The sequence below is a fragment of the Protobothrops mucrosquamatus genome, unplaced genomic scaffold, assembly GCF_001527695.2.
Source record: "Protobothrops mucrosquamatus isolate PMUCROS unplaced genomic scaffold, P.Mucros_1.0 scaffold319, whole genome shotgun sequence".
Lineage (NCBI taxonomy): Eukaryota > Metazoa > Chordata > Lepidosauria > Squamata > Viperidae > Protobothrops > Protobothrops mucrosquamatus.
This window is the reverse complement of record NW_015386658.1, coordinates 669979-680572: the sequence shown is the minus strand read 5'-3', so window position 1 is coordinate 680572 and position 10594 is coordinate 669979. Positions and strand designations below refer to the sequence as shown.

Here is a 10594-nt window from a genome sequence, read left to right as displayed (position 1 = left end):
CTGCCCCGTACAAATAATCCCTCAACTTATCCACCACCGCCCACTTGAGTGCCAAAAATTCCAGCTTATGAGTGGGATAATTTTTTCCCCCAGGGGTTAGACCCCTACTGATATATGCAATGGGCTTTAAACGTTGATCATGCTCCTGATATAATACTCCCCCAAGACCATCCCGACTGGCATCTACATGTAGTTCATATGGCCGATTGGGGTCGGCATAAGCTAAGACTGGGGTATTTGTGAGCCTCTGCTTCAGCTGATCAAAAGCCTGTTCACAACGCTCAGTCCATTCTGCCTGAATGGATTCTCGTGACTTCCTGGGTCCCCTAATTTTATGGGTTGGATTCGAATGGCCCACTGTATCCTCTACCTGCTCATTTTTTAATAACGCATTAAGCGGACGAGCTATCTTAGCAAACCCTTTCACAAATCTCCGATAGTATGAACAAAACCCCAGAAACGATCGCAATTCAGCAACACTCTGAGGCCTGGGCCAAGAAACCACGGCCTCAAGCTTAGCGGGATCCGTTGCCACTCCCTCGGCTGAGACGACATGCCCTAAATGATGTCATCTAGATAAACCAACACCTCTATCAGGTTCATGTCCCCTACTGTCCGTTCCATAAGCCTTTGAAAAGTTGCTGGAGCCCCTGACAACCCTTGGGGCATTCGATTGAACTCATAAAATCCAAGTGGACAGATGAATGCTGTTTTCTCCCTATCCTCGGGGTGCATGGGGATCTGATGGTAGCCACTCCTTAAATCTAACACGCTGAACCACTTTGCCCCTGACAAACACTGCAGAGCATCCTCTATCCGAGGAGTTTTATACTGGTCGGGGATGGTCCTCCGATTAAGGGTACGATAATCTATACACATGGAATCCCAGGGTAAGAAGAAAGCCTGGTGGTGATATCCTCTTCGTATTCCCGAAGCTCTGAGGGATTACTGGGGTCAGGAAAAATTGAGACGATCCACGAGGGCTTCTAGTAGATTTAGTGAGTTCCCCTAGGTGGCCCTGGAATAGGGAGTCAGCCTAAAGTACGACCCGTGAGAATCGCGTCGGGTGTAGTTTTAGATCTCTCGAGAATAAATGCCTCCACTTCCAGAGCTGCTCCCTCACTCTCTCTCGCCACTCAAGAGGAAGCTGAGTATTCCCGGGATAAAACTGGTCCATCGAGACCTCTCCCTCCTTCTCTCCATCCAGAGACTCAATTGGAGTGACTGGGCTCACCTGCCCCAACAACATCCGATCCTTCAGTCGCACAGGGAGACCTGTGATATTCCGAACTCCGACCAAGATTCGTCCCTTTTCCCGCTTCAACACCCGCGTGGGGATTACCTCTGGGATCAATTCCACTCCACCATTCTGTCCCTGCGGGCCAGTTTCCAGGATGAGATACGGCCCAGGCTACTCCCAATCTAACTTAACAGACGCCCTCAAGCACACCACCTCCCCAGGTTGTATTACCCTCTTTTTCTTATCGAATTTCCATAACCGTCCCACTCCCTCTACAGGGGCCTGCTGCTCCCGCACTATACCCTGACATACTGTCTGCAGCGCAGGGTGAACATCCCTCACTATTGGATCATTTCCCAATGGAATGACTGGGGTAAGCAACCGCCTAACTAAACTGGTGTTAGTCCCTACAATCAGTGAGCCCTGGCTAACGCCCGGAGGGCGAGCACATATGATAGCCAAAGTATCCAAGGTCTCCGTATGCCCAGCAACAGAGGGTCCAAACGTCAGCCGTACAGGCAAACATCCAGATCTGTCTTTTAGAAATACCAAGAATTTCATCAAACTTGTCTCATTATCAGACAAGGAATAAGGACTTTGTATCATGCAGTTTTTGGCATATTCTTAGAAATTGATGTCATCCTGAAAATAATGTTAATTGTCTCAAACAAGCCTTTAGCCATTTAGAGGTAGTTTTACAATACTCTACTCAGAAATGATGTATTAGTTTGGAAGGTCCTCTCCAAGAGAAGACGAAAAGACAGAAGAAAATAAAAGTTTATTTATGGGTGTTAGGGATAGTTGGGAGAGAAAAGGAAAAAGGTTTATCTGAATATGATTAAATAATGAGTTATTTCTGTGGTGTTGAATGGGTATTTGGATATTTTTTTGAAAATATCTAATGAGGTAATAGATTAGTTTTTGACATCTAAATAAGGGGTGCTTTGGTATAACTTAATAGCTTTTATTTTCTTTTTTTGTAATGTCTAATTGTTTTATTGGATCTGTGCTTATTTATAAGGAGAGAAAAGATTTAAAAATGAGTTTATAGAAAATAGAGTGAGGTATGGAATGAAAAAATATCTTCTTGTATTATAAGAGACAGCAATGAGTTGTTAATGAAGTTAACATTTGGACTTTGCAACAAACTAAGAGAAATGTAATTCTGATTTTGGGATTTGATCATTGAATTATATCTGTAAAGAGCTACCAGAAACAACAACATATATATTTTAATCTTGATCAAATAAATCCACTTTATATTCTTTCTGTTTACGATTTTAAAACTTGATTTTTAATCTTTTCAAATAATGTCCCACAAGTTTTCTTATCGTTTTCTCTGTCTCCTCTCAGAAACTCCTTCACTGATTTAACATGTCTATTTTGTACATCCAAGATAAGAAAGCTATTCAAGTCATTTTTCTGATTTATTATTTGTATGTCACCTTTCATTATTAAGACAATAGCCAGTTTCATTTGCCTTCTTCATGAGTTTCATTTGTATTTCCAATATGGCATCTTTTTCCATATTAGCTTTGTAGTCGGCATTTTTAAATCCATTTTCAGATCCATATTCAAATCAGTTTTGGTCTGTTTTGTGCAGTAAAAGCTGTTCCTCTTCTGTAGTTATAAAAGGTTTTTTTTAATGGGTTAGAAAAGTTGCTTGGATTTAATTGTCTGATTGTTCTATGATATAGCACAGACATGTCAAACTTGCGGCGTCACGTGACGTCACGTGACTTTTTCCCCATTGCCGGCAATGGGGTAGACGTGGTTTTGGAGTGACGGATCCGGCCCACGGGCCGGCAGTTTGACATGCCTGATATAGCAAATAAAGAAGCATTGGATTATTAAGCTTCCTAGCACCTGGTTAAATTAGATGTGCTCTATCTATGACTATCTTAATGCTCAACAAACAATGTTTTGAATATTTCAGGAAAAATTGATTAAAATTGTCTACCCCCTCAGAAATAATTTCCTTGGCATGTGGGATGTAAATAAAAATTATTTACATTTAGCTAAATCTTCCATGTTCTTTTCTAGTACTGGATGAATGAATACACTTCCTCCCTTGGAATTGGAGTATTTCACTCAGGAATTGAGATATATGGCAGAGGTATGTACCTTACTTTAGCCTTATATTTTTTTTACTAAAAGGAATAATTAAAATGGAACTTCTAGTGTGTGGTTAGTGGGGAGATTTGAAGGAGCAGAACATCAGTTTCTAAAATTGAATTTATCACAATCTAGCTTTCCCAGTTGGATTTGTTAAGCGAAGTGCAAGGAGAAGACTTGGGCTTCCTGGGCATGGTGGGGCAGAGAGAGAACCTAGGTTTTCCACCACACCCAAGAGACTTGGGCCTTTTCCCCACCCCACCCTGTCTGGAAGGCTTGGGCTCACGCCATGCCCCATTATGCCTAGGTTGACTTACCATTCCATGGAAGAGGGGGGAAAGCCATGGTGGCGCAGTGGTTAGACTTCAGTATTGCAGGCTAACGCTGCCCACTGCCAAGAGTTTGGTTGTGACCGGCTAAAGATTGACTCAGCCTTCCATCCTTCTAAGGTTGGTAAAATGAGGATCCAGATTGTTGGGGGCAATATGCTGTCTCTGTAAACCACTTAGAGAATGATATAAAGTACTATGAAGCGTTTTATAAGTATAATTGCTATTGCTATTGCTTTCCATTGTTTTGCAGCTGGTGAGCTGAGGCCAGCCCACTTCATCCTGCAAACAGGCCCCATTCCCGTCATTGTTAGCACGATTTGGAGAAGGGGCCTTCTGAATGATCATGAGAACAATGGTGTTCAGAGGAGAAATCCCTTGACACATTAGAGGAATGGATCTCAAGTCTGGTGAAAACTCTTAACAAATTCCATCATTCTGGAAGGCTCAGAATGCTGATTTTTGCTAGCATTTTCCTCTCCAGTGGGGCAGAAACAATAGCAGAACAGACAAATCCAACATCTATTCTGCTTACAATTTCCTTATCTGCTTTCTCATTGATTTTCTGGAGAGGCTAGCAGAGAAGATTGTAAATGGCAATCAGATGATACAGGGTGCTTTAGCAACTGGTCGTAAATGTGAACAGGTGACCAAGCATCTGAAATATGTTCATATGACCAGGGGAGCATGGCACATTTACGACAGCCAAAACTGTAATAATTCTGATTTTTTATTCATAATTTATACATAAAGATACTTTGTTTGTTTATAGTTCATCTTTCTTAACCACCTGTCTCCCTTGGAGGAGGGAGATTTACTTGGTATAAATAGCATTTGCCTTGCTATCTTTCAACCTAATATTCCCAACTAAAATATAAATCTTGCATATTATAAGTACCAAGTCTTATGGTTTGTCTAGATTTTGTATATGATAGTACATCAGTTTTAAGCATGACTGGTAAATTATTTATATAGGGAAGACAACCATTATTAACAACTAAGGATAATATCTTGAATTTGTCTTTCAGAATTTGCTTATGGTGGTCATCCATATCCTTTTTCTGGAATATTTGAAATTTTACCAGGCAATGCATCTGAATTAGGAGAAACATTTAAATTCAAGTAAGCAATTTTCATTAGTGTGTTCTCAAATTTATGATCAAATACAAAAGTAGCTGCCCATCTCCTGTTAATAAAAGGAGCCAATTTTAATCCTTATTTAGAATAGAAAAATACTAATTGTTGTGCTGTCTTATAAAAAGCTCTTCCCGTAATTGTTATAGATAAAAAGTATGCCTACACAAGTAAGCTGATGTGCCTATATATAAAAGCATAATTGTAAAAAAGCAATATTGTAAAATGTTAATTGAACATGAAGTTCAAAAAGTTAATATGTTTTAAATGAAGGTTGGTTTCCAGAAGTGTATCTGTGTTCTCAAAAGAGAATGGAAATGGAAAAAAACTCTTGTCTGAATTGCAAGAATCCTTTAATTTTCAGTCTTTTATTTCAGAGAAGCTGTTGTTCTTGGAAGTACTGACTTCATGGAGGAAGATGTAGAAAAAATTATAGAAGAACTTGGAAAAGAATTTAAGGGAAATGCTTATCATTTAATGCACAAAAACTGCAATCACTTTTCTTCATCTTTATCAGAGGCAAGTTTAATTTGTATAGGAGCCATTATTTTAAAAAGTAACTTTTGCATATCTTATAGACTCCTTAAGTTACCCGTGTTTCTAGTTTGCACTTGGCAAAGATAAAATATTCAATTTGCATCTCTAGAGAGATCAGTTAAGCTATCAAAGAATTATTTCATGAACACATAATCAGTTTGCTTTCTCAGACACTACTGAGGACAGTGTGGGATTTGTGCTATATATTGAAAACAATGCATAAGGAGAAAATAATAATGGAAACAGCATTGGTGACCTATATGTTTATTGTACTATTTTTTATCAGTATTACTGAAACTTTTATTAATGGACCTCCATTTCCCAGATATTTGGATGCAGTAGACCAAATTTCCATTTAGGCATCACTTTAAAATAACAGACAAGTCTGGCACATCTAATATTCTCTGAAGTGGTGTTAAAGTGACTAAAGTGATGTTAATACATGACTATTTATGGCATTTGGGGTATTATTACGACATGATACACATTACCCTCAATACATATAAGTGAAGTTTCATTGTACTTACGTTCTAATTAGTCTTTTTGGGGAAAAATTGGATGCAGAGTACACATACAATTTCAGAATTGTCAAAATTACTTCTGTCTGAAAATTAGATTTATAACTTAAATCAGATGTGTCAAACTCGTAACGTCACGTGACGTCGCGCAGTGTACGGAACGGTTTTGCCGGGCCAGCAGTTTGACACCCCTGACTTAAATTATCAGTCTGGCAGGCAATATTAGTAGAAATTTATCTTGTGCTGCATACTTGAATATTTCAATTGAGAAAGAGAAATTATTGATTTCAGATAGGAGCCCACATATAATTTAAAAAATGATTAACTTGTTAATTCCCTTTAGATTCTCTGTGGAAGAGAGATTCCTCGCTGGGTCAATCGTCTTGCCTATTTCAGTTCCTGTATTCCTTTTCTCCAGAGTTGTCTACCAAAAGAATGGCTTACACCTGCTGCCCTTCAGTCTAGTGTAAGTCAAGAGCTTCAGGAAGTCCTAGAAGAAGCAGAAGATGCTGCAACATCAGCTTCTCTGCCAAGTTCAGCATCAGGAGCGAGAACTGGCCATCATGCTAAAATATAGGTTTAATCCAAAGTTCTGTTATTTTGGAAGCTTTTTCAATAACTGGCTTCCCTTATACAATAGTAAATAGACATTTTATGGTGTCTTTGGTTTGCAATTAGAGAACTAATTCAAACCCATGGTGTTCTGCTCAGGATTTTACATGTAGTGGAAAAGTGTCTTGATGAAATGGAAAGAACTCGAGAAGAACTCAAATGCAATCTTCATTTTAATCTAATCAAATCACTTGGACTAATTGAGCAGAAGTTAAACTGTTTACAGTATTGTGTGCTGCTGTTTACAAATCCCCGAGGGATATCAGCCATTAAAAGAAAATGAATAAATTCAGTACAGCCTGCATAACTTCATCAACATCAGTGGAAGTACAGTAATGGTCAATGTTCCTTGCTACTGACTTGGAATAGAATAGGTTAGAGTATGCCTCTTCCAACTCTTGTTGGTATACAAGGAACTAGTGAATACTATGTGTAAACAGGGTACAGAATTATCAATACAAAGAATTTTGTTTAAGAAAGAAAGTCTTACTATTTAGCAGAAATGTTCCTAAAATGTACCTTCTATGTCATTTTTTTTCAATACAATGAGCAAATTTATATTTTATTACAAATATAAGTGCATTCTTTTGGGTGATAAATTGCAGTCATTTTATTTCAATTGCCTCATGCTTTTATCTGATTTGTAGATATGAAAAATCATTCTGAAATTTTCAGATAATAGTGCCTGTTTCACATATCATTTAAAATCTGAACTTATAAGATGAATACAGATAGAACAGATAAACTACAGATTCATATAAACTTGTGGACAACTTAATTTAGAACATGGTAAATAATAGGTCATTTGGAAACAAAATGTGGATTATCCACAGATGTAAAGTATTGTTAAATAGAATTCCAATTTAGAAACTCCAAGAGAAGTGACAGTTGTAATTGCCTTTCTCAGCAGCCAGATTCAAACAAAGAAACCAAATGCTTTATCCAGCTCACTGTGGTTTTTGCCGAATCAATGAGTGTTTTAGATGAATAAGTTACAGACATTTTTGTGCCATTAAATAGCAATATATACTGTGTGAACTACAAAAAAAATCAGTTACAAAAAATTTAGAGGAATGTCTTCTATTCAACGTGTTCTGTTGACATGATTTCACTGGGGTAGGGATTAACAATAGTACTGGCATCTAATTGAAATTGGGTTCAGATTTTTCTAAGAACCTTCCAAATATATGGAAAGGAATGAACTGGAAGCTGTGTTTAGACCAAGTCTTTCCAAGGCTTGCATTAGTGAAGAACATGAATTCTTGCTTGTTATTTTGACAGGCTTGCTATTATTACTTGTCTTAATTGAGAATAGCTCAATTAAGCTATTAGCTGTTCTTCTAATAACATCATTTTATGCTCCTTTGTGGATATGTTTACTATTGCAAACAATACTCAGGTATGTAACATCATCCTGGTGGAAGTAAAAAAAATCATCTAAAATGAGTATTACAATATTACATATTGTAGCCAGTCCTTTTAATAAGCAAATAAATTGTCTTACTATGTTTATGAGTTAACCAGAGTAACTTTTACTGGTTAATTTCAAATATATCTAATGTTTAAGTCCCATACTCTGTGTTCTTTAACCAATAATCTAAATTGGGTTTCTGAGAACATACTTTTAAAATCATAGAATGTTTCTCTGAAAATTGAGAATGGGATAATTTGGGTTTTCAACTAATATGGAAAAAAGATTTCCTAGTGTGGGTCTTGACATGTTAACAAAGTAAACTCTGCTCCTAATTATCCATATGCTGATGGGTAGCAATTTCTCCACTCCTTTCAAGGAAGGGTGATGCACGTATTTCTTGACATTATTTACCAGTGCCATGAAATTTTACCCATCCAGAGCTGCTGGAACTAGCTTTATCTCCATCAAATTTCTATAAAGTAACTGGCTTTATTATTAATTACATAATTATTTGATATTTTGTGTCTTTATGGTTGTCCACAACTACAGCATGTAAGGCAGGCATGTCAAACTCGCAACGTCACGTGACGTCGCACAACGTATCGGGCCGATTTTGCCATTGCCGGCAATGGGGTGGGCGTGGCTTCCACGTGATGCGTCCGGCCCGCGGGCCAGCAGTTTGACACCCCTGAGTAAAGAATGCAAGGAAATACATGGCATACTAAGTAGAAGCAATTCTTTAATAACATGGTGGTTTATTCTGATTTTATTGAACTTTTCTATTATACATATTGTGGAATTTTATAGTGACTGTATGTCCACTAACAGCTGAACTCTGAAGCTGCTATAATATCTTAGGGAATGATGGGAGTTCTATAACTTATCACGTGTGCTATATCAATTCTACACTTGATTTCTTGAACAACCTGCCAAAATCTGCTTTCCTAACTAGCAACAGTTGAAGGTATGTTTCACCAGCATTACTACTCAGCAGGGAATGCACTTCTCCCAGTTAGCCATAGTGTGCATTAAAAACACTTTCTACCTATAATACTGGATATCTCAACCTTAAAGAAAAACGGGTAGAATAAATACATTTTGGGTTCTCTGATCTGCCCAATTTCTATTTTGTTTCTTATCAAAGAGAATACTGTAGCTGTTTGGTGTTTTGTCTTATTAAAGCCATTTTTAAGATACCATTCATATTTAAGATCAAAAATTAATTGCCAACAAATGTCAGACTACACTAGTTAACTGGATGGTTTCAGTATAAAAATATGGTGAGGTTCTTCTTGAATACATGCAATACAACTCTGTTAACAACTGATGTTCACTTTTAGGTGGTTAGTTTTCACCAACACATTTTTGTAAACTAAAGATAGGTTTACTGTAATGCATAGTATTTGTATGAAATAGCAGAAGATGTTGACTTTTGTTACATTGTCATGTTTGACTATTATAAACTTGAATCCATTAATTTATTAAAAAAAGTGTTTTTTATTAAAATATGTGGTTTGATCTTGTCAATTTTAGTGTATCTTTTCAACCATTTTTCACTATTGTAAATTTATTTTTACATTTACACAAGTCAAAATATTGGTATGCTAGAATAAATAAATATTTTCCTTAGCAATAGTGGCAGAATTAAATCAGATAAATAATGAGAAAATAAAATTAAGGATCCTTAGGCCAAGTCTGTTGTAAGACATCTCATGGAGACTTGACAGAAATGACAAAAACTGTATGCTATTAAATCCTCTGACATTCAAGAAGGCACACAAACTCCAGATTATACATATACATACTGTATATACATATACATACATACATACATACATACATACATACATATATCCAAATTTCTTTTTTCTGACAGAGAGTAAAGAATTAAATTGGGAGACTAAGATGGACCATTTCTGGCTTTTTTGCCTTCATCAGTTAGCCATACCCTTTTTATGGGATTCGAACCTGGGAAGTTATACATACTAGGCAGTGATTTAGCCACTGAGCCACAGGTTCTCTTCCCCTCTTTGCCAGCAGAGTCAAGGNGTCTGATTGTGAACACCTTGACATTTTCAACTGCCATACTGCAGTTTTACTCTTTTTACAATATCTCTTGCCTTGCCGCCCCCAACTAGGGGCATAGAGCAGGCTCAAGTCGCAACTGCGAAATATTTTTATATCCAAATTTCTTTTTTCTGACAGAGAGTAAAGAATTAAATTGGGAGACTAAGATGGACCATTTCTGACTTTTTTGCCTTCATCAGTTAGCCATACCCTTTTCACCGATCTGTCTGAACTCCCTATAATTACTCCCTTGACTCTGCTGGCAAAGAGGGGAAGAGAACCTGTGGCTCAGTGGCTAAATCACTGCCTAGTATGTATAACTTCCCAGGTTCGAATCCCATAAAAAGGGTATGGCTAACTGATGAAGGCACAAAGCTAAAAGCACAAGCCTGATGATGATGAATGTGATTTCATCATTTTTCTTCCATTTGAAAATCAATGAAACAAGTGAGCCAATCCACACTAGACTTAAATACATTCCACCAGACTAAACAGGAAAAAGCATGAAATCCAGAAGTTATTTTTAGCCATTATTGTGCCTCAATGAGAAATGGAAATAAGATAGCATAATTATGGTTAAATCTAGACACAGGCTTAAACAACCTCTGTGAAACTACATTAGCCAGTA

At 37.3% G+C, this 10594-nt stretch overlaps 1 protein-coding gene across 1 annotated transcript in view; it reads left to right on the top strand.

Annotated features, from left to right (window-relative positions):
- Positions 1 to 7008, top strand: part of DESI2 (desumoylating isopeptidase 2) — an 11853-nt gene extending 4845 nt beyond the window's left edge. Inside the window, exons 2-5 of the mRNA XM_029284000.1 lie at positions 3284 to 3356; positions 4713 to 4806; positions 5196 to 5337; positions 6217 to 7008. Of these exons, the coding sequence (XP_029139833.1) occupies positions 3284 to 3356; positions 4713 to 4806; positions 5196 to 5337; positions 6217 to 6450 (543 nt within the window). The 3' untranslated portion in view covers positions 6451 to 7008. The remainder of the gene's footprint in view (positions 1 to 3283; positions 3357 to 4712; positions 4807 to 5195; positions 5338 to 6216) is intronic.
- The last annotated feature ends 3586 nt before the right edge of the window (positions 7009 to 10594 follow it).